The 25,657-nt window shown below is 39.3% G+C and overlaps 1 protein-coding gene across 8 annotated transcripts in view; it reads right to left on the bottom strand.

The window, feature by feature from the left end:
• LOC149266798 (biotin--protein ligase 2-like) overlaps positions 1-25,657 on the bottom strand; it is a 259,505-nt gene that overhangs the window by 35,136 nt on the left and 198,712 nt on the right. For all 8 annotated transcript variants that reach the window (XR_016260272.1, XM_089430971.1, XM_089430972.1 and 5 more), the window contains 3 exons: positions 22,562-22,682; positions 22,206-22,361; positions 13,279-13,324 (listed from right to left, as the gene is read on the bottom strand). Coding sequence is in view for 7 of the 8 variants with exons in the window: in XM_089430971.1 (XP_089287097.1) it covers positions 13,279-13,324; positions 22,206-22,361; positions 22,562-22,682 (323 nt within the window). In the remaining variant the exon portion in view is untranslated. The remainder of the gene's footprint in view (positions 1-13,278; positions 13,325-22,205; positions 22,362-22,561; positions 22,683-25,657) is intronic.

Raw genomic sequence — 25,657 nt, forward strand, 5'->3', positions numbered from 1 at the left:
TGCTCTAATTGATAATGGTTGCATTTTGCTAATGATGTGTGGATATGATGGTTAGAAGTATTTTGGTTCTAACTTGATATTGTTGATGTCTTGATACTTCTTATTAATATGCATGATCAGATCTGACAGATGACACAGGTTTAGGGGGAGCATATGCTCTTAATGCATTGTTGGCATTATGGTTGATAGTCCTTGGTGATGATGCTTATATGGATAAATGATTCATCTTGCTATGATATGGTTATGAGTTGTTCAGATGATTCTTGGGGTTACCTAGTTGATATTTAGATCAAATTTGTGGTTGATTCTCTAATGGTGCTTACATGGTGATCTTCATAAGGATAAGGAGAAGTACATAGCTTGAATTCACTTGATGATGAGTCACTCATATGCTGTTGTCGTCATATGCATAAAGATCATATATTACAGTTATGATGCAGGATTCCTATTGTTCTTGGCACATATATGGATGAGGATTGTTGGCTGGATACATGGATGCTTATTCAAAGTTGCATTGTTGGAGACTTGATGATGATGAGTTCTTACCTATATGATGATAGGTTGTTTCGTACATATGTTGATTGATATTCCCAATTGATGATACTTGGTCCATGCAGATCTGGATGGCTATGGTGTTTCTCACATATGATAGAATGATTCTGTATATACAAAATTCTGTTCAAAAGGATGAGTTGATACGGACATACCTTGATGATTCATGCACTAATAAAAGTTGCTGGTGACAGATGCTATGGAGCAGATCATTCAGTGTCGTTGCTGATGTTTATCATGATCTTATTTAGGTGTTTGGTCTCTGTTATAAATGTCATGTATATCATTCGATGTAAAGGTCATATCAAGACTCATGGTGTAATAGTGTGTCTCTATCTAGTCATTTGATGAAATATTTAAGTCATATCAAGGTCATGTAACGGCCTATGTTTGGTTTCCCCACTATGCCTGGGATGAAGACGTAATGTATTTGGTTGTCATATTTCTGATGTATCCTCACTTGGTTGGGTGATGGATGTATGTATTGAGTCTTTTGGTGATAGGAAAGTCTTTCATGATGTATAAGTCTTGGTTCTTCTTGAAGAACATCTTTTGCAGATCTTTCCTACAGTCAGGGGGAGCATGAACAACACAATTCAGAAAGAGCAGAGCTTTCAGCATGTAGCATGAACAGATTGGTACACCTTGGCATATACAAAGGGGGAGCTCATTCAGAGATTTCAACAAGTACTCAGGGGGAGTATGAACAACGGAATGCCTTTCTAGGAAGAGAATATCTTGGTTCGCCCTTTGCCCTTGATGTCAAAGGGGGAGAGTCATTTGGTATTGTTGCCATCAAGTCCAAAGGGGGAGATTGTTGGCATTATGATGCATGTGTTGTACTTGATGGCAAACAACTCATAGAAGATCAACTCACTTATATATATCTAGATGAATCTACGGAAGAGATATCAGATGACAATTCTCAATATGACAAGTCCAAAGGGGGAGATTGTTGGCATTATGAGACAAGTGTTGTCCTTGATGACAAATCACACAAATTATAGTGCAGCAAATTTATTTGATAAATTATAGTGCAACAAAGTTTCCTTCATGTAGAGAAAAGTTCACGCACTTTTATGCAGAGAAAAGTTTATTCCATGTAGAGAAAAGTTCACGCACTTTTATGCAGAGAAAAGTTTATTCCATGTAGAGAAAAGTTCACGCACTTTTATGCAGAGAAAAGTTTATTCCATGTAGAGAAAAGTTCACGCACTTTTATGCAGAGAAAAGTTTATTTCATGTAGAGAAAAAGTTCACGCACTTTCATGCAAGGAAAAGCGCGTATATGTTGGAGAACTTACCTTTGGTCCATGGTAGTTAAAAAGTTTATTTCATGTAGAGAAAAGTTCACGCACTTTTATGCAGAGAAAAGTTTATTTCATGTAGAGAAAAAGTTCACGCACTTTCATGCAAGGAAAAGCGTGTATATGTTGGAGAACTTACCTTTGGTCCATGATAGTTAGTCCTTGGTATTTGAACCTATGGTTTTGGACCATGGTACCTCGTCAGAAGTGTTGATCTCATGCACTTTCATGCAAGGAAAAGCGTGTATATGTTGGAGAACTTACCTTTGGTCCATGGTAGTTAGTCCTTGGTATTTGAACCTATGGTTTTGGACCATGGTACCTCGTTAGAAGTGTTGATCTCACGCACTTTCATGGTTGGTTCATGGTATTAGTCCGATAGCTTTTGATCCTATGGTTTTGGCCCGTGGTATTGCATCCAAAAGTGTTGATCTCACGCACTTTCATGGTTGGTTCATGGTATTAGTCCAACAGTTTTTTGATCCTATGGTTTTGGACCGTGGTATTGAGAAAGGACTAAGGCTATAAAAGAGTAAGGAAATCATTTGACAAAGCATCATTTGGATTATCTGATTATATTATAAAGTGCTAGATCTGGAATACTGTGATTGGGTTATGGTGCAGATCTGGATCTGAGCTAAAGAGGGATCTCACCGGTTGATGGAGAACAAGATCTAAGGATAGATCGGGATCAAATGGTTTGAAATGAACTATCTCTATATATTTGATTATGCTTATTCTAGATCTGTATATTGAAAAATGATCTGAACTGGGTATAACTTAAGTTTGAAATCGCTGCAAGTCATGTTTGAATATGTATAGAACTGTACGTGGGTTGGCTTTGGTGTAAGCGCGTATATATGCAGGTTTGGTTCATTGTAGTAGCGTATACAATTTGAGCTATGATATTTGAAGTCACAGATGGTTCTGGTTGTTGATGGGTTCTGATGACAGTTTAAAGGTGTCAGTATTCTGCATATCCTGTTTGGTTGATTGTGTTTAGCTTCAATATTGATGGATGAGAACTAATATTGGATCAGGATCATAATGACTCATATTTATGTGATCTGATGGACTAGATCTGGGTGCTAACACATATATTATCCTTGTATATGTATTGATCTGGTGTTTGGGTGATTCAGAAGATTGATTGATTATGTGCTTCAATGATATTAATAGGTCCAGTATGAAAATTGGATGAAACGTGGCCTTTCAGATTATGTGTTGTGCTTCAGGAGTATCCAGTCTGAAAATGCATGAAACGTGGTACCTGGAGGAGAGAAGATTGTAGGCCGGCGCCTATGTACTAGTATCTTAGCTAGTACAAGAGCTAAGGGGGTGGTAGCTCCCTTCCAGGAGAGACTGGAGAACGAGAGAGGGTTGTAGCTCTCTGTAGGTAGAAGCCTGCGTACTGGTATAAGACTGCACCAGTACATAAATATTGTAAAAGGATTTTCTTATTAAGAAGAAGATTGAGATGACTTGCAGCAGGTGGTTTTCTCCCACATTGGGTTTCCACCTTATATCATGGTGTTCATGTGTGTGACTTATGTGTGATGATCTGTTCTATTTTACTGCACCTGTTTACTGTTAATATGGTTGATAATGTTCTAATGCACTCATTAAGGATCAACTAACTGAATCATAAGAAGTTGTGGAAGTAGCATATATGAATCTGAATATGGAAGTGAAAAAGTTTTATTGATGTGATAATACTGATTCACCCCCCCCTCTCAGTATTATTTCCAACACCTCCCACATCTCATTTGTTGTTTCCTTCTCGGCAATGTGTGGTACTACATGGTCCTTGACCCCGTCAAGGATGATGCTCTTGGCCCTCGCCATTGCCTCCTCCTACTTGTCATTCTCAGCTGGGTCAATTAGTATAGCTATCATCTTCAAGGCTAAGTGCTTGACACGATTTATGTCAAGTACGGATAAGATTCTGGCCTTCCAGACTGCGAAGTTTGAGGCTCCGTCCAGTCTGTCCTAGTCTCTTACTCCATGTAGTGCCATGCTGCTCTCTTACTTCCTTCTTGAAAGTTCTCAATGTGACTCCCTCTGAGTCTCGATTTCCCTCCTGGAAATCGTTCTATGACCTCATCTGATTTTCTAGTAACATCCTTCTCTACATAGAAGTATGTTGGTACAATTTCTTTAGGGCCTCCCACATCTCATTTGTCATTTCCTTCTCGGCAATGTGTGGTACTACATGGTCCTTGACCCTGTCAAGGATGATGCTCTTGGCCCTCGCCATTGCCTCCTCCTACTTGTCATTCTCCGCTGGGTCAATTAGTATAGCTATCATCTTCAAGGCTAAGTGCTTGACACGATTTATGTCAAGTACGGATAAGATTCTGGCCTTCCAGACTGCGAAGTTTGAGGCTCCATCCAGTCTGTCCTAGTCTCTTACTCCATGTAGTGCCATGCTGCTCTCCTACTTCCTTCCTGGAAGACTACCTTTGAGTCTCGATTTCCCTCCTGGAAATCCTTCTACCGATGTCGAGATGACCCCTACTCTGATCATTTGTGCAACCGCACCACTGATCCGGATTTCTCGGCTAGAAACCCTCGGTAGCAACTCCCTCCTCCTTGCCCTTGCTCTATCAGGCACTGTTCTGACTATAGTACCCCACTAGCTCCACTCTGCAACTTTCCCAGAGCCTCCTAAACCCCAGCAACCTGAAGGTGAGAGATCCTAGGCTTTGCGCAATTCGAAGACTAGCAACTTGGCCTCCTCAGCCAACTGCGTCACATCCCTATGGCCCTCTACGTGAGCCTCCCTTTCCCTCCCTTGGCATTTGCGCTGCGTCTTCCAGGCTCACCCTTGATGACGCAGGCACTACATCACCCTTCCCTTGTTGCTGTTGTTTTTTGCTGCTATTTCTCCGCTCAATTGATGCCCTTAGTTCTCCTGTGATCTGCGACCACGCTGTGATCATGTTGAAGTTTCTAAGTCTACTAGTTAGAAACCCTCCATGCACTTTTACTGATTTATTCCTACCTACTTGTTCCGTTACTTAACAAGTTATTTACAATGTAAATACTGAAAATAAACACTAGTGCATGTTCAACATATTACAGATCATCAACTGAAGGAAAAAGAAACAAGCACACAAAATGACACCGTTATTTTTGGACCAGTGTCCCCAGAAAAACCCAATGCGGGAAAACCGGTGCAGTTATTTGAGGGTTTTCTTATTAAGCTATTTCAGAGTACAATCTGGGTGCCAAATCTGGCTTATGCAACAGAGAATGCCCTTGGCAGTAGTACCTCTCAATCTGAGACAGATGTCCTGGCTAAAGCCCCGGATAAACCCTCTGGTAGTTCCTCAAATCCAATTTGCTCCAAAAACCCCAACGTTTGCCTCTCTGGACTGCGTCAGCCTCTCTCTGCCCAGCGCTGGCCCTGCGTCACCCTGAATAGGCCTGCGTCAGCCTTTTGGCCCTCTGCATCAGCTACGATGACCTCTCTGAAGCACTGCGCAGCTCCTCGCTACCTCTACATGGACCTGCGTGAGCCTTGGCTGCTACTACATCACTCTCTCTGGCTCTTGCGTTGATCTCTCGGCACTATCTCTGCCTCTTTGTCTCTCTGTACTCATTGCCCCTCAGATGCAACTCCGATCACTGATTCTATCTCTCTTAGCAAACCCTGCTCTAGAGAATAGAATGATTGATCATCTGATGTACTCTCCAAGTGACCCTCAAGCCTCCTCTTATACTTTTTTCGTTGACATATCAACAGCCGAGATTAAGTCACTAATCGACAGCTAAGATTAGATTTGGCTTGATCCATGTCTTTTGGACCATTCTAACACAGTTTTATATTAATCCACATTAATATTTTAATTTTCCTAAGTTTAGGCTTAGGGACTCCATTAAAAATATTAATTATTTTAATATCTCCTAAACTGTTTAGAATCTGCCCAAACCCTTTCTGGGTATTGGAGATCTCATGTGCCCCATCTTCTCCACCAAATTTCGTGGCTAGAGCACATCCGATGCTACCACAAATCAACAAGATCATGTGCGATAATTAGAGTTGCCTCAAGCTCTCTAAAAATCCAATATTTTATGATAGGTTGAAGCATATTGATATCCGGTGTCACTTTGTCAAGCACTGTGTCCAACGAGGAGTTGTACAGTTGAGCTACACTCCTACAGGAGAACAGGTGGCAAACATCCTCACCAAGGCCCTTGGAAGGACAAAGTTTGACTACTTCGGGGAAAAGATGGGGATGGTAAAGAACCCATTTCAGTAGCACAAATGGGAGTGATAACAGCGCGGATGCAGAGGAAGTTGCAGTGCGGATGCAGTTTTGGAAGAAAGGACCAACAGCAGCACGAATGTAGAGGGAGTTGTCATACAGATCCAGCAGTGGCAATAGCAGAGCCATGGGCAGTAGTATAGGATGTAGCAGTGCAGAGAATGTTGTGCAGAGAGGCTTAGCATCAGCATAGGGACCGATGACAGATGATCAGGGTGATACTCAGTGAGGAGTATTACTACAGCACAATCCTCGCTAAGAGGGAGTGTTGATTTGGGGTAACATCGGATGTGCTCTAACCACAAAAATTAGTGGAGAGGCTAAAGCACATGAGATCTCCAATACCCAGAAATGGTTTGGGAAGATTCTAAACAGTTTGGGAGATATTAAAATAATTAATATTTTTAATGAAGTCCCTATGTCTAAACTTAGGGAACATAAAATATTAATGTGAATTAATATAAAACTGTGATAGAAGGGTCCAAAAGTCATGGATCAAGCCAAAGTTAATCTTAGCCGTTGATTAGGGACTTATTCTCAACCGTTGATTTGTCAACGAGAAAAGTATAATAGGAGGCTGAGGGTCACTTGGAGGGCACACTAAGGGAGACCAGTCAATTCAATTTCTAGAGTGAGGTTAGCTGAGAAATTTGAACTAGTGGTCTGGTGAGCAGTCAGGAGGCAGCAAGTATAGAACAGAGAGAAGGGATCAACCACTAGAGACCATCGCTGAGGCAAGAGAGACAGACGTAAGGCATTTTAGGCAGACGCAGAGGCAGCAGGAGATTGCACAGTCACTAGAGGGCCTGCGTGGGTGACGCAGAGAGGCCCAGGGCTGACGTAGAGTGTCTGGGAGCCACGCAGATGTCAGCCAAGCTGACGCTGGGCCTGGGACTAGGAGAACTACTCGAGAATTTTTCTCTCTGTCGGTAAGCTAGTTTGGCACCCTGTTGTACTGAACAATTGCTAAATAATAAAATCCTCCCTTGTTGCACCGGTTTTCCCACATTGGACTTTTCCGGGGACTATTGTCCAAAATATTTGTATCAATGTGTTGATTCTTGTACATGTGTTTGTTTCTGTATTAAGGTGTGATATCTGTAGCGGAATTTATTTTAATGTTTATTGAAGGAATTTCATAAATAACTTATTGAAGAATAAGTAGGAACTAGGAAACCGGATTCGTCCTAAACCCCCTGCGAATCCCGAATCCGGCGAATCCGACACGATTCGGTCCGAATTCGTGTCCAAATCACAGGACACGTCGTGTCCGTTTTGGACACGTCGTGTCCGTGTCGGGATTTTCAGGGGCGTGTCGCGATTTTAGAACACGTGTCCGGTTTCCAGGACTCGCTAAGCTCAGCGCGGGTATGAAAAGGGCGTGTTTGCTCATTAATATTTTCATTTGGTAAGTGATTTGTGTTGTTGCAGCAAGGAGTAGAGCATTTTGGCAGCTTCATAATCAAGTCTAGGCCCTAGTATTGATATGCTATTCATGGTAATGTCAAATTCTTAAAGTAAAAGTGACATTCTCCTTAATCTTCATTTTCATCCTTTTACTTAAATTTTTAACATTACCATGAAATGACTCAGGATGTTTGAGAGTGGTTCCGGCCTCATTGGATTTCATATGGAGAAAGTAGAATTTTAGATTTCATTCAAAATCCAGCAGACTTATCAGTTTTTCAGGATTTTAGGATTGGGGGATTGCAATGTTTCCATTGAATTTTGTCATGTATTAGTGTATGGAACTCATATTTAATCAAGAGCACCAAACCAAGAGCTTCTGAATATGTCGCTCCCGCTCCCAAGTAACATTGTTCCTGATGATATGGGTCTGGACACCATTGTTGAGTTGGCATTGGCCAACATGGATCTCAATGATCCAGTGCTAGAGCCTGTTAGATTTGATGACTTAGAGGGGTCAGCCTCCATACCAGCAGATGCAAAGGCGACTATGGATACAGGGGAGGAGGAGGATGTAGAGGAGAGCAGTGGGGACCATGATGATGGGGACAGTGATGCTGATTCTGATGCTGATTGATGCCTTGAGGCTTGTATACCTGTAGTTGTTTTATATTTTCTATTTCTATTTGCCATTGGCATTGCACCAACACTACCTATGTAACACATTTTGATTTGATGACTTAATGAGAAAACTACAGTTGTCAGTGTGTTTATCTTACTATCTTGTAGTTGTAAGTTGTCTTTCAGTTATGAATTATGAATCACGATTTAAATTTTTAATAGATTTATCATTTATGTGACCAGTACCACTGACATTTATTTGAATTTTGTATGTACTATGCATGCTAATAGCTATAGATGAAGATCTATGTTTGAAATCAATAAATTTGTATCATTAATTAAAATTTGTGTAAGAAATATGATAATATCTAATTTTTAATATATATATATATATATATATATTTTAATATAAATATATATAATAAAATAATATATAACATGTCCTAACGTGTCCTGTTCCGGGGGTCAGCGTATCCCGAATCCGACACCACGAATCCCGAATCCTACGTGTCCCGAATCCCCGTGTCAGGTGACTTAGAGTAGGAAAAATAAATCAGATGTTGCAGTGATAGAATTTTCACAGATGTGGACTCCTAAAATCAAGGAAAGGACATGTGCTCAAATAAAATCAAATTTCTGGCATTAAAGGAAAAAGTTTCTTACTTGGAAATTCGAATTTTTGAAGTTAATGCACATTTGGGAGGATTTGGGAGAATACTTGGTGGAGATTTTTGTGGGAAATTGTCCCCACATGGGTTACACCCATATACACTTGTCATTCTATCATAAAATTCGAATTTCACACATAGGGGGGAAAAAATTGATGTCCACTTGCCAGAATTTGATTTTTACACTTGGCATTGGAGCTCCATTTAACAAATTCGAATTTCTCATTTGGATTGTCACCTCATGCCACTTGTCTAATCACTTCTACATTGGGATTGGCTCCAATGCCATTTGTCATTGTCATTCTTCATTGAGACTCGCTCCCAACTCTCTATATAATAGAGCCATGAGCTCTCACATTGTATCATGTAATACGAGCCATTGTGCTTGAGAAGAGTCTGCGGGATTGTATTCACTACTTGCAATATAATGCAATAGTCTTTGGGGTAAAGCGTGATGATGTTCTTTTCCTTGCATGTGTGGTAAATTCTATACTTGTTGTTATGCTTCTATTTATTTCCTCATGTCATTATTTCTTTCATGCTTGTTTCAAGTTATGTTAGTATGCAGCTATCTCATATTAGCATAAGAATTAATTATTTGCTTTAGGAAAATAAATCTTTTAGTGGATAAATGATGTATCTCTAGGAATTCTTTTCACTGCACTTATTTAATTTCATGTCAATTTAATGATTTGTGGTGAAGTTTTGTAGATGAATCATTATTTGGTCAAGCTTTTCAAGCGTGACGGGAAATTCTCGAAGGAATCAACCCATTCTTGAAAAATATTCAAGGAGAACCCACATGTTTTGAATTCCAAAGTCTCATCTATATCTTATTTCTGTCTTGCAGGGATTCTTTCAAGTTTCTTAAAGTTTTTATTTCTTGCATCAAAATATCAAACTTGGAAAAAATTATTTTTTACGTTTCTACTTCATTTATCAATATCTGGCTATTTCAAAGAGCTAAGTAATGACTAGTCAGAGAGGAGAGCTTGCTCGTACTCTTTGGCCTAGCCTCTTGTAGATTATTTTCATAACATACTTTGTTGTCATCTTGGTCTAACATTTGAGTTATTTTTGTATCCTTTTGAGCAAGATAGTTTCCATGCTTTGATTTGTAGACTTATTCATCTTGAAAGCATTTATAATATCTTGTGCTAACAATTTAGTGTTTCACTTTTCAGGGTTATTTTGGTTTTCCATTTAAAAGCATTTTACTTCATTTTAAGCAAAATACAATTTCACTTCTTAAAGAGCAAATACTTGGAAGGCACTGGTTGTTTATGTATTTCATGCTTATCTTATGATAGTTATTGCTCATATCAATTTTTTGCTTATAAATCTTAAAGAGATAATCTATTTAACTCTAACAATTCTCCTAGAAACTCACATCCTTTTTAAATTAACTTTTCATTAGGGACCACCCCCCTTAGCTAACCTAGGAGATAGCTCAAACGGAGAGAGTCGGGATTAGTGTGACAGCCCCTTCTCTGAGTTCCCTGCCACCAACCACACCTTGTGGGGTTGAAGGCTTTTCTCACTGACTTGTAGGTAGGTGTAGGCGGCAAGTGATAACAGGGCGACTTTGCCGAATTGGGATGAGATGTGGGCAACTCTCAAGCAAGAGGAGCTGAGGAGAGACTTGGTCAAGTGTAAACTTGACGGACGCAGCAGCAGTGGGTCAAAGCCCAAGGAGGAAGAGGAGAATGCAGCCCTTGCATCTAAAGGGCAACAAAAGCAGGGGAGGCGGAAGAAAGATGTCTCGAAGATAAAGTGCTTCAGGTGTGGTGAGATGGGTCACTATGCTACATAGTGTACTCTCAAGAAGAAGGACAAAGATGAGAAGCACGATCCTAATGTTGTGCCCGCGAAGATCGAGGAGGAGGAGTTCGCCATGACAGTGGAGATACCTCCAAGAGGGAGGTGGGCTGATTTGGAGACGTAATTCGAAAGAGCTACAGATGGGCAGGATCCCTCGGGAGCCCTCCTCTCGGATCAATTCTTTGCTATGGGAGCCCAAATTGGTAGCAGGATGGACTAGTGTTGGATGATGTCGAGGAGTGTCAGAGAAACAGTTGCAGTGGCTAGGAGCACCAGAGACTAAGTAGCGCAGAGCAGAGTTGGCAACAGTGCAGATGCTATAGAGCAGTGGTTAGTAGCAGTGCAGTAGATTCAAAGGGTCGGCGCAGAGACTAGCAGCAGTCAGGCTCCAACATTCACATGGTATCATACTGAACACAGTTAGTTCAGTAATTTGGGACGTTTTTTCCATTGTTGATGGAGTAGCATCAACAGTTTGCAGTGTAGTGGTAGTTAGCAATGGCAGTAACAGCAGCAACACGGATGCAGAATTTCAAAGAGAGTTGCATTGCGGATGCAGTGTTGACAGTCGCAGGGTCAGCAGCAGTACAGATGCATTGTTTGCACAACAATTGATGGACAGCATGTCAGACATCAGCAGCGCAGAGGACGATGTTATGAAGTCCGCGTGATGCTTCAAATTGAAGGCATTGCTAGAGCACATTCTTCGCTAAGAGGGACTGTTGATTTCTGGTAGCATTGGATGTGCTCATAGTCTCAAATTTTGCAGAGAGGTTTTGGCACATGTATTCCAAAGAACCCAGAAAGCATTTTGAGAAATTCCACCCATAAACAGTTGTATTAAAATAATTAATTATTTTGAAAGGGCCCCTAAGTCTAAACTTAGGAAAATAAAATAATTAAAGGGCATTAATATAAACTTTGGGTGTAACTTCTAGAAGAAGACGAGGATCAAGCATAAATGATCTTAGCCATTGATTAGCTTCTAATCTAGGTCATTGAATATCAACGAGGATATTATTTAAAGAGGCTTGAGGGTCACTTGGGAGACACTAAGAGTTCACAACTTTCATTTTCTGAAGCAGAGCAGCTGCCGGGAGAATTTTGATAGTGAGCTTGTGTAGAGAGGGGCAAAGGAAGTTTGGCTGGAGGATCTTCTCTGGAGCCAAAAAAACTCAACAGAGAGGTAGAAAGGCACACAGAGGAGGCAGCGCAGAGGGCAGAGAGGATGACGCAAAGCCAAGAAGGGCTCACGCAGACCAGCGCAGCAACTTCCAGTGCAGAGATCCAAATTTGCAGAAGGAGATGATGTTTCTGAGCCGGGAGGGCGGGAAAAGGCTCCTGAAGGCAGATCGATTCTCAGTTGGGCTGACACAGTGAATTAGAGGCTGGCGCAGGGGTAGCGCAGAAGTAGTCAGGGAACTCGCAGTTCAGTTGTTGGATCAGCTGGGATCAACAGTGTTGAGTGAGGTAATCTCACCAGTCTATCTTGCCAATTGATTTTCTCTGTAACTGGATTGTCGGGAGGGCATCCAAAGTTGTATTTAGAATACCTCTACATAATAATAAAAACCCTCAGAGTTGTTGCACCGGTTTTCCCGCATTGGTTTTTTTCCGGGGACATTTGTCCAAAAAATATTGTCACTTGTGTGTATCTTTCTCTATTGTTTTGTTCTTGTTTTGGGCAAATTAATTAATTAAGTGAAGACTGCAGTTGTATTAGGTTCGATATTTGCTATAGGAAGCAGCAAATAATTTGTTTCAGTAATTAACAAATAGGAGAAGTTTAATTAGTTGTTGTTGTAGTAGATTCGGGTGGGATTCTTGAATTTTCACATCTCTGAGAAGAAAACTAATATCAATAGCGACAAATCCACACTATCCTATTGTTCCACAAGGAAATGAGATATTCCAAAGGGTCTCGCTGCAATGTTTAAAATTATTACCAAGTAGTTCTATACTTTGTATTGTTGTATATTCATCAATACTACCACACACATCAATCATAGAAGATGAACTTTTTCATTCACTCAAGAGTCAAAATGCAAATGCACATTTGCATGCTGCATGTTGTCAGCCTCACCAACACCAATTACCAAAGAAATTACATAATAGATGTTTTGTAATACAAAAACATCATTCATGAAATTGTAATGACAATTATTTCAATGCATGCTTAATGTAATTGACTCTATTAGCAAATGAACCACATGCTATTAATCTGTCAATTGTATTTATATCAGGTGGTTGGGAGGAATGATTGTTATCCTCTGGCCCTAAGTTCACTCCCATAAGTGACATGATGAGCTTTGTACTGATGGCTTCAAGCCTTATGGTTGAGTTTGAAAGTCCCTTGAGGACCAAAATATGTATATTCTTCATATTTTTATAAAGATATTTCTCATCAATGAAAACTAAAAATAAATAAATAACTACACGCTATTAATCAAAATATATTAAAGCACAAAAGACAATTAAGGTTGGAACACAAAAATACATATTAGGTGACCACATTGTATATATACATATTTCGTTTATCTTAAATCTTAAAATAAAAATATCAGCAAATTCAAAATGTTCCTAATAACATGCAACCAACATAAACATGCCTTTTAATTGCAAGATAAGTACCTGTGCAACCATTTTTCATAGTACTTGCTCTCAAGGGTTGAAAAGCCTACATGATTAACCATACATCAAAAAATTATATACGCATTATACAAAATTTGACTTCAGATTGCAACTCTTATTTTCCAGATACATACATTGAAAAGTATGAGTCTTGCAAGATACAAAATTATAAATGTTAATTAATTTTTAACCCTTTTCACAAGAGAGCAATATATCAGTTACATTATGCATTGTCTTAGGGCCAAACAATAAATTAGGAAATAAATATGTAGTTTACAATGCTACATGAATGTGGAAAGGAAATAACAAAAGAAAATTACTCGTAAAATATACGATAACTTCATTTGTAATGGCCTAAAAGAAAGTTCCAATATAATAAAAGCTTATTTTGCAATAAAAATTGCATAAAAGACTATCAACTATCATACAATTCTTTTTATTTCAAGAGATATATAATAGTCTAATGAACATTTTTCTTTCCTCTATCATCGTCCAACGGCAAATGAATAGATGGGAGGTACATGACTGGAAGGTCTTTACTCTTTCTTTAGGTTTGTAGGTGGAGATAGTGAAAAGGGGAACCCATTCATCAAAATTGTTAAATATTATGTGCTTAGTGCTATTTCCTTAGTTTGTGGGACCCAGCCTCTTTGGACTAGCTGTAGTACTTCTTGAGTTTAAAAGCACTTTCAAGTTTCATATAGACGTAGTATTAGCTAGTATAACACACATATACACGCACACTATCATGCCTATTGTTGAGAAAATTTACAGCTTTTGGTAAATTTCTGCTCATGGTGTCTCATCATGACCACTCAAAATTGCTAAACACATGTAGAATGGTGTAAGGATGCAAATTGATGCAAGAGCAACAACAGCATGGTTAGAAGTAAGTCAAAACCCAAGATGAGGATAATGGTGATGATGCCCAGGGAATAAAAGGTACAAGTATGAAAACTCGTGATGGAAGGATGGTTGATAAACCATGTACGAGAAAGAGCTTCCTAGAGAACTGGCAGATATAGCAGCTGGTGACCCATGCATTCCAGTGGATGGTTATTTTTTTATATGGACTTCAACAATGTTCATGTTTTGTAGGTACAAGATGAAAGTAAAGAATATGGACGATGAAGAAGAAGAAGAAAGACGGCAGAAGGCAGAAAACATGAGCAAAGATGAAGGTGAAGCAACCAGTTCAAAGGACCAGCGAAAAGAGGAATAATTACAAGTACTTGTTGCATTAAGACTAGGTCAAGCTCCCCAAGGAGGAAGTCGGTTGGTGATGTTACCATATCTATGGCTATTTTGGCATGTTTGTTATACATGTGACACTTAGTCCACTCTATTTTATTGTGATTTGACTTTGTCCTCTCTACTTCATCAGGGAGATTTTATTTTGGGCATGGGAGGTCAGATACATATTACTTTATTTGGGAATCTCTTGATTTCTTCTCCTATATAAAGAGCCTACTCATTGTAATTTTGTTGGAAAACATTTGAGAAATTTTTGTAGAAGTTTTGTCATATAGTATTGCATCTTGTCTTGAGAATCTCTTTTCTAGGGTGCATTGGAGATACTTTTTCTTGCAAGTTTTATGGAGAACAAAGGAAACATGAGGCCATAAGAGCACTATGCTACATTGGAGAAGCATATAGTAGTAACGTAATTCCTATTCTATAGTCTTTAGTAATTTATTTTCTAGATCTACTACATTATGCATATAACATTCTTAGATTTCATGCCTTTTATCATTAGATTAGAGTAGAGTCCACCTCGTTGTTTTTTAGAAGTTGATTCACGATAGAACTTTTCGCCCCATGGGCTTGTAAGTTCTAAGTGTCATATTGGAGGATTGCAGAGCACATCCTTAGATTGCTTGTGAACCCCAAAGCTGACACAAGGAGAAAGCCTCAAATAAGATCCATGCTTGACCCCACAACCCAGGTGGAGTAAGCACTGGCCTTCCCCTTTACTCAACCATCCAAAACATTAAAATCTCTTTCCTTTAATTTTTATTTTCCCTCTGCAAATCCAGAAATTACTTGCTAATATCTGTAAATCAGATTTGCTACAAGTTGATTAATTCATTTCATTCAGCAATTTGTTTTGAATTTTCATATTTAGATCTTGCTTATATTGCTCCATTTTTAACCCCTTGGTTTGCACATCAAATTTTTGATTTAGAGGTTTCAAGCTTAGATCTGATATTAATCACTTAAATTTTCTTAAAAAACAGATCTAATAAGCTCAAACACAATTAAAAGCAAGTGATGTTTCTTTGACTCAGATTTTTACTATTCATTGCTCTCTCATTCACCTCATTTCTGGATTAGTTATGTGATTTATGGGCTGAAATTTACTTGGATGTCTTAACAACTTAATCCATTACATTTTTCTAAAGGTGAAACTACATGTGCTAAACACCATTTCATTTTTCAGCCAACCACGTCTTGGTTTATGGTATTGCACATTTCATTAATGAATTAAATAGAATTATGGGTAATGCTTCAAAGGTGTTCATGCTAATCGATTTCTCTTAGATTGAGTTACATTCCTACATACTCAATGTTTCTTTTGGTTTAACGTTTGGAATACTGGATAGACATATGTACTCATGGAACGCTTTGGGTTCTCTGCGATGTGTGCCTCCCCTCCAAGCTCTGCAAGCCCTTCCCCCTACCCCTCCTTCGCTGACTCCCCCTACTCCCCTTCTCCCGTTGACTTATGGTTCCCGTAAGAATGGAACCCGTTGGGGAAGGAGCCTCCGTCTCCTTCATTCCCCAAGCTAAGCTGCAGCAACTAAGCACTCTGACCTGACCCTTGACCCAGCAACGCTACAATCCAAAACAGCCTCACAAAATGACAAAAAGACTAATTCTGTCATTAAAGACACTCAAGAGCACCAGGAGTTGGCATGCCTTGAGCCCGAACAAAGAAGCACCAGCAACTTCAAAGCAAAATCGAAGAATATACCGCGCCTTCACATTCCTCTAGCACTGTTAAATAGCGACATCCAGTACATGCAAGATCATGCCCTGATCTGCAAGTTCATTGGAGTCTGGCCAACAAAAAGACGCTCATGCATTGGATAGCCCAGAGGTGGAAACCCAAAGTGCACTATGACGTCAAGTTGGGATCTAAGGGCTTTTTCACAGTGGTCTTCACTCATCAAGATGACCTCAAAGTTGTCCTAGAAGGATGTCCCTACTCACTGAACTTGAACTTGGCAGGCCTCTACATGAGGCAATGGACCCCATGCTTCATCCCGTAAAAGGAGGATTTCTCCTGGGCACCAGTTTGGGTGCGCCTCTACTCCTTGCCTTTCGAATACTGGGACCATGACACACCCAAAGACATCAGCCATAGTCTAGGGAAATTTGTCTGCCTCTCTGAGCAAACACGCCCTAGGGAAATTTGTCTGCAAGGATGTGTGTCTACATGGACATTTATGGCTCTCTCTCGAGCCCCAGAAATCATAGCCCTAGAATCTGAACACAAAGACTGGTTCCAAATGTTGGACTACGAGCATGTGCCCTTCAGATGCAGGAAATGCCATCAACATGGCCATTTGTTCAAGGACCGCCCGCTCAATGACCCCAAACCATCAGCCTCCAACCCTAGCTAGCCAGATGAAGATGGTTTCACCAAGATCCCCCCCCCAAAGGAGGCACACGAAGAAGAAGGGTCAACCCTTGTAGACCAAGCGCCCTAAGTCAAGCAATAGCTTTGAAGCTTTGGAAGATCTCCCTAAGGACACCACAAACATTCCTGAAGAGTCGTCAGAGGTCGAACCAAGCACATACCAAGATCTAAATATGACCATAGACAAAGGGAAAATCTAGGTAGCCTCAGAAACCCTAATGGAGCAAGACCAACCAACCTAGGAAGACAACTCTCCCATGGCCAAAGAAGAATACCTTACATACCTCGAGGGACTGGACCTCATTGCCATGGAAGATGCTTGTCGTCGGAACGTCGCCAACACAATTCCTAACAAGCAGATCCACCTCCTCGTCGCAACTCTCTAGAAAGCAAAAGCCAAAATGCAACTAGGAGTTCAGACAATAACAAACAAAGAAGGCAAGAAAACTAGAAAGGAATTCAAAAAGCGAGGCAGGAAATCAACTCTCCAAAGATTGGACACGCATGGTCGGAAGCTAGTGGAATAAGGGTAGTATAAGCAGATTTCAGAGATATACTCCTCTCAACCAACCCTATCTCCATGAAGATCATATCCTAGAACATAAGGGGAATGAAGAACCCCTCAAAGCACAAAATTCTTCATAGGAAGATCCAACAGGACCGGCCTACAATCTTGCCCATCCAAGAAATTAAATGTTCTAGTCAAGAGTTTGTTGCAATAATTGCCAATATATTGAAAGCTGCCAAAATCATAGCAATGGACGCGGAAGGCGCTTCTGGTGGCTTCGACATTGCTTGGAACCCCTCCCAAATAGGTATGAAATCTCTCTCCCTCAACCCAGTTGTCATTACGTCCTCCTTCAATCTGCTTGGAACAAAGGTTCGTGGCTTTATCTCTAATGTTTATGGACCCTAAACCCCGCCCAAAAAGTTACCCTTTCTTGAGCACCTTTCATCCCTCAGACCCCTTTTGGATACCTCCAAATGGATTATCAGTGGCAATTTCAATATCATCTCCTCCCTCCAAGAAAAGCAGTGGGGACGCCGTTAGCTGGACAATGAATCCGAAATGCTTAACTCCTTCATTGAGGATTCCAGCCTTGATAACATCGAATCCTCCAATGGCCTATACACCTAGAACAATAAGAGAGGTGGAGCTACCCAGATTTCCTCCCTCCTGGATAGATTCCTTTTCTCGGAGGATCTCTTGCTTAATGGCCAGGAAATGTCTGCAACCATCCTCCCTTCCATAGGCTTTGAGCACTGGCCCATAGCCTTTGCTTGGAGAACCTTCGGCAAGCCTCTAAAGAAACCCTTTAGATTCGAACAAATCTAGTTCACTGATCCCAATATCATCTCCAAGATTGAGGGATGGTGGAAAGGAATGGACATTTGCAAGGGACCCAAAATGTACATCTTTCAGCAGAAACTCAAGCAGGTCAAACTCCTAATCAAAAAATGGAACAAAGAAGAATTCGGGAAAAAGAGCTCCTAGAAAAGGAAATGGCTTGCTTTCAACAAGAAATCATCCTCAATGGCCGCTCTGAGGAATTTGCCTCTCGTGAGAATTCACTACTCCAGCAGATGGAGGATCGCTACAAACATGAGGAAATATACTACAAGCAGAAGTCCAGAGTGCATTGGCTAAAAGACAGAGAGTGCGACACCTCCTCCTTCCACAAATCCACCATTCAACACAGAGCCAACAATAAAATATCCCCCCTCATAACAAAAACAGGAACAATGGTAGAAACTCAACAAGACATTGAAGAGGAGTTGGTTAACCACTTCTCCAACATTCTTCAGGAACCTAAATTTTTTACACAACTTGAACTTGAATTTTTTACACAACTTGGATGCCTCAGAAGCTATGTAATTCGGATTCCACAAAGAGGTAAGGCAACTTCGCATTTCATGAGGGAACTTGGACTTATCACAAAATTGCATATGTGATGCTATAGAACTTGTGATAGAGATAGATAGTCTTAGTGAATGTTCTTCAAAACCTTTGCATGGATCCATAGATACATAACCTTAGGACCGCAAGTTTCCACGGCCATAGGAGCTCGCATACCATAGACCTCAAGTTCAGATCCTTATAGATTCTCATATTAGTATAAATTTCAGACTCTTTTGAGCTCGGATACATGCATAAGACTTGGTTAAAAAAAAACGGATTAAGCTTTGTCACCATAGAGGCTCGGATCATTTCTCCATAGCTTTCAAACCCTTTAGAACTTCGAACTTGAATTATGCAACAATCTTGGATTTAAGAGATCACAATAATATGTATGCCACATAAAGAGAGCTCGGATCACCTCCACAAGCTTGGTCTCATTACGATTCCACAGAGATATGTAGTCTCAGAGAGAAAAATCGGTTGACATACCTGAATCAATTCAAAACTTCAAACAAAATCACAAGGGTTGGTTTGATATTATGGAGGAACTCGAATCACATCATAATTTTGATTGGATTAGACATCAGAATTATTTTCTTTGTTTACCATACTTCCAAATATCACTTATCCTGTATGCCTTGATTTGTTCAGTGATCCTTTTAGAATACATCGCTTTTATGTTTAAATTCTCATTGCACAGAGATATAATACCATAGAGACTTAACATGAATCAGCTGAGGCTCGGACTTTGAATCTATCCCACAAGAGCAGCAAAGAATCAGCTGAGGCTCGGACTTTGAATCTATCCCACAAGAGCAGCGAACGGACTGTGACATTGAATTTTATGCCAAGGAGGATGAGACGAGGTCTTCAAGTGATCCGGATAGGTGCCTTAATAGCTCGCATATCCACAGTAAAGTGATGTCTCGGGCAATTCGATTGACACAGAGATAATGTGCCTCAATGAAGCTTGCATACAATGTCACAGAGGCTCACTTGATGCTACAGATTTTCGCCATAATGAAATGAATAACTTCGCCTTTCAGATTAGCTTGAGCGAGGGCAGAACAAAATATATATTAAGCCTTCCAAAGGAGCTCGGATAGCCCACAGAGAATAAAAATTTGGCCTACTAACCAAAAGAAATTCAGCCTTCCTCTAGATCCACAGATGCTTTGGATTGGACACAAAGAAGGAGGCTCAGATGGTTTTGTCTTAACTTCTCAATGAACCATCTCCGATACCATGTTGAGAAATCTAGGGCAAACAAACTAGGACCAATTTTCTTCATCATGATAACTACTTCCAATGATCAGTTAGCATCAAATCATATTTCCAAAATTAAGCAGTTATACAAAAGAAAAACTCAACCAATAAACATGAAAGAGCGGTAAAATAACCACGAGACAATGAGATGAGACATAGAAATTAGGCCCGAGGCCAGGGCAAACCATAGTTTTAAAAACCGGCCACAAAAACCGGTAACCGGTCTAACCGGCCGGTTAGAGGCCTGGCCGGTCCGAACCGGCCTAAAAAACCGGTTTAGATACCTCATGTGCCCAAAAAACGGCCCTAACCGGTAAAAACCGGCCGGTTCCGTCCTAAACCGGCTGGTTTATGGACAGCCCACCGAATTATGACAAAAAGTGCAGCGGTTTTGTGGTTTAGGGGTTTTGGGGGTGAGGGAAAGGTATTTTCCCTCCAAAAACACCCTCACACTTGCTATAAGAGACCCCTCTCACTCTCATTTGTCTCACACAACTGATTTGGAGTGTTTGTGAGTGTTTGTGAGTTTGTTTGTGAGCTTGGAGAGTGTGGAGTTTTTGCTGAAGTAGTCATCTTGGAGTTGGAGTTGGAGCTATTTTGGAGATAGTGTGTAGCTGTCAGTGGAGTTGCCATCTTCAAGAGGAGGCTAAGGGAGCTAGTTTGCATTTCCAGGTAAGGATTTGCACTTGATAATTCCTCATTTGAGTCTGCTGTCCATGAATTTTTTTTTTGTGTTATAAACTTCTCACTTCTATGATCTACCATCCAGGGAGTCATCATGCCTCCAAAAGCCGAAGATACTGCATGGGCTCATTGTGATATGATTGATGGCAAAATGATCTGCAAATATTGCCAAAAATCCATTCAAGGAGGGGGTATTAACAGGTTCAAGCAACACTTGGCTGGGATAGGAGGCCATGTAAAGCCATGTGGAGCACCAAATGAAATAATAGGGCATATTAGGGCAGAATACCTTCAGAAGTTTGAGACTCAAGTCACTGAACCAATAGAGAAGTTTGTGGCTACACAGTTTGGGAGTCGAGACTCAACCAACTGAGTTTGATCATGATGACTGAGACTCATGAGAAGTTTCAACTTCAAGTGATAATGTTGATCACTATTATAGTATTACTATTATCATATATGTAGAGTCTAGACTGAAGTCTTGTAGTAGGCCACTGGCCCCATAGTTTGTAGGCTTTATTTTTGCACTCTAGTGGCCATTTAGAGCCTCATTGCTTATGTATTTTGTCGATGATATGTATTGCACTCGGTGCCATTTTGATATATTCACCTTTAAGGCTTTACATGGTATATCAATGAGCAATCTTTGCATATTTTGTCTCTATTGGCTTGGAATCATGGTTTTAAATCTTAAAAATAGTTTTTTTCATTAAAAAATAATTATTTAATGTATTTTTCTAAAACCGGTTCGTTTAGACCAAACCAGTGCCGGTTAGACCGGTTCCGGTCGGTAAACCGGTTCATTAGGTGGACCGGTCCGGTCACCGGTTCCGGTTTTAAAAACACTGGGGCAAACCCCACAAGGGGAAAACCCAGAAAAGTCTTTCCTTGTGAGAGAGAAAAAGAGAGTTCAATTCATCAATACACCAGAAACAACCATGTCAAAATAATAGCCAACCCAATAACCAAGAATTAGATGAAGTGCCAAGCCCTCCTCCTAAGCTTTTCTGCCCCCTCCTTCCTTCCTTTCTTCGCTGGAACAGAGCTCATAGCATGATAGATCAATGTACTAAATAAGGAGAGGCGGTCTCCTTTATATTGCGATCAAAGGAGGTCAAATGGGTGCCTCCAAGGGACCCAGCCGACTTAAAATAATAGGAGGCCTACTTGAACAATTTAGGAGGCAAAATTTAAAATTCAAATTTTCTATTTCTTCATGATGAAAATACCGACCATGGCTACCATATTTCCAACAAAATTTAAGACTAATAATATTCAAAACCAAATCATTATGTAAATATTATCCCAAAAAAGCCAATCTTTAAAATCCTTGTAACAAACTTGAAATCAAGACACATGAAACAAGATAAAAATAGAATACAACATATGTTATAAATCATGGGCCCCAGGAAATGTAGTGTAGTTAGGATATACCTTGTTTCAAGAAAACATCAAGAAGAACTTCGAATTTTCCAAAAAAAGCCACCAAAAGCTCTTCCTTTCGTAAGATATGTGTATTAGTTGTTGATTTCTGTAGTAATGAATTCAAACATGTTGTAGGTTGCTCGTTATCCAAGTTTAATCCAATCCCTGCATCAACAGACTGCCTTTTATTAAACTAATGAAAAATCATAACTGCAACCACAAATTTAGATATTGAAAGAACAGATAACAAAAAGTTACATAAGTAGGGAAAAGGCATTAGTTAAATTCTACCTAAGAAGATATATCATATATCCACCATAACTAATCTCTAAATTTCAAAACCTGAAATTTACAATACTACTTACCAACAGTGACATTAAATTTTTTTGAGCTATAGGTGGAAGTACAAAGAACACCTCCAATCTTTAAGCCTTCTGCATAAATATCATTAGGCCATTTGATCCTCACATTGGGAAGGGGCAGAAACTGCAAACAAAACATAAAGCCTGCTGATCCATTCATCAAATTTGTAAAACAAATAACTCTGTAATGAGCTTAATAAATTGACGACAAGATAAAAAATAAAATAAAAAAAAATCTATCAAATATAAAAGACCGCAAAAAGCTGCTCATTTATAAATCTTTAAGCTGAAGGTTAAAACAAACAATTTTTTTAGTAAAAAATGCTATCATAAACTATTGCTTGAAGCATTTTTCAAAACAATCTATACTTTACATCAAAGTAAATATTTCAAAGAATATTTCCATGCTAAGATTTAGTCATTATCTGTGTTGATAAAATAAAACAGGTTTTCATGTACCAAAGTGACTTCATGGGCAATATCAGTCAACTTTTGTTCCAAAACAAAGATATAAATTTAACAACTTCAACTAAAGTGACTTTGCTACTCAATGTGTTGTACCCTAAGTCACTGCGTTCGTGTTCGAGTTCGAGTTCAATGACCTTAAAATTCGAATAAAGTTCGGCACTTAAAATTTTGCCGATAAAGTTTGGCATCAAATTCGACATATGGAAATTTGATATATATATATATATATAATTCAATTTTAAGCAGGCTGAAAAATACATGTGACACACATAAACCACCTTCATCTATATAGATTCTATTGTATGTACTTTGGGCATATCTCAGAGAATTCTAAAAATTTATGACAGCTAGAGCACATTGAGAATTCTGAAATTTTACTTACAAACTATCCAGCATCAATCAAATAGATGTTTATTTATCATAAAACAGAAATTCATAGAACAAATTTGTTGTCAAAAGTCTAAGATTCATGAAAAGAATAATAATAGACAGCCTAGTTTAAGGCCTACATGCATGAGCAACCTGCCTAGAATTTGAAATGTTATCTACAACAGAAATCTGAAATTATAATTTATGCCCTCGTGCGAAGTATGTAGAGGTGGGTCGTGGCATGTCAGAGTCCATAATGCAAACACATAGATTATTGCTCGAACATTTAAATCATTTCCACATATAAACCATCAAAGTGAGTGCCAATAAAGAACCAACTTCCATACACAGTAAAATTGTTATGTTGTAGTTTGTAGATGGAAAACATGGTTAGTATTTCATCACAAGCATTGACACCCATATTAGATTCAACAAAGCCATATCAGATTTCATATATTGAAAAACAATCTGATCAAAAAGTATTCAAAGTATATAAACTTTAAAGTTTAAAGTAGCTTGGTAGTTTTAAAAAATTATTCATGCAAAAAGTAAACTAAGAGTCTAAAATGGGAACACAAGTTTTATTCTTGATGTTCCCGTGGCCTACTTGTTATATCAAAAAGTTCTATATCATCAAGAGCAGTAGGGGCTTTGAATCCACTAGAAGCATGAGCACCAGATTCATCACTAATTCAGCACCATCCCTATCAATGTCACTATCAATGTAAAAATCAACTTCATAACTTAGAAACATGATTGATCCATGGGGTAGAGGAATTGGATGACTCTTTAGCCACATTCTTGAAAGCCAACTGCAAGATACTACGAACATAAACAAGATCTTCTAAGCTTCCAGATAACAATCTATTTCTTTTCTTAGAATGAATGTGGTCAAAGGAACTCCAATTTCTTTCACACATTGATGCACTTGATCCCTGGCTTAAGATGCGAACTGCAAAAGTTCGCAATTCTGGCACCCCTGATCCATAAAAGTCCCACCATATTGTTGGATCACTTATGCTCCTATCATACTTTGTTGATTTTGTTCCAAATAACCCTTCTTCTAACCTATATGCCCTCAACCGACATTTGACCAAAGTTGCAATTGTTGGATCTAGATTTAGCTTCTCAATAGCCTCGTAAAGTTCATTCATGATTTCTTCATCTTTATGTCTTGATAACCCAAACAATCTAGGGTCCAAATAGCATGTTGCTGCATGTAATGGACTATGCATCATCTTCCATTTTTTATCAACTACCTCCCATATCTCCTGGTAATCAACTTCCACATTATTAAAAGCACTTGCAATGGCCTCCTTGCAACGATCCATGCTTTAAACAAAACCCACACAAGATTTGTCATCATCAACCATGTGGAGCACATTAACAATTGGGCCACATATTTCGAAAACCTTGTCAGCATTTTCCCAAAAGCCACTATTGAGCATTATTTGTTCAACATTTTCCCCCTTAGTTTCTTTTGAAAGGGGAGATCTCTCCCACTCAGTAGTGCAGAAAACAACTCTTAGGCTTGTTTTTTCCTCAACAACACTTTTCATAGCAATACAAAAAGTGACAAACCTTGTATCACAATGCCTCAACAACTCTTTAGATGCATTCTTCCTATATATGCTCAAAGTGACACGATAGTTGATGATGAAGTTTGCAATTATTTTGGCTCTTTGGATTGTCTCATTGACCCAAGGAAATTTGGCTAAATCATGCAACATTAAATCCAAGCAGTGAGCTGCCCAAGGGGTCCAATAAATGTTTTTATACTTTTCCATAATCATCTTCCCTGCACCAACACAATTTGATGCATTACCTATGATAACCTGCATCACATTTTTCTCCCCAACCCCTTGAATTGCTCCATCCAAAATTCCAAAAATAAATTATGATGTCTTCACTTGTTCCATTGCATTAACTACCTTGAAAAAAAGTACCCCTCAAAGACTATAAACAAGCACATTGATCAATGGGTGATGACACAAATCTGACCAACCATCACTCAAAATTGTGCATCATGTATGCTTTCAAGGCTCTTTATATTGAGAAATCTAGGGCATAGCAATTAAGTGATTTCTCTTTTATTAGTAACTGCTTGTGAATGCTTTTTACTTCTTTAGATTAGGATCTTCTTTTACTTAGGTTATTAGCGTTCTTCTTCATCAAACAGCGACCAATGCATAAACCATAAAGAGATAAGAGACACGGAATATAGGCTATCAGCTAGGGTCAAAACCTCTCCCACTTGAAAGG

The sequence above is a fragment of the Pinus tabuliformis genome, chromosome 6, assembly GCF_031772625.1.
Source record: "Pinus tabuliformis cultivar Carrire ecotype Pingquan chromosome 6, CPIR1, whole genome shotgun sequence".
In the NCBI taxonomy this organism is placed as follows: domain Eukaryota; kingdom Viridiplantae; phylum Streptophyta; class Pinopsida; order Pinales; family Pinaceae; genus Pinus; species Pinus tabuliformis.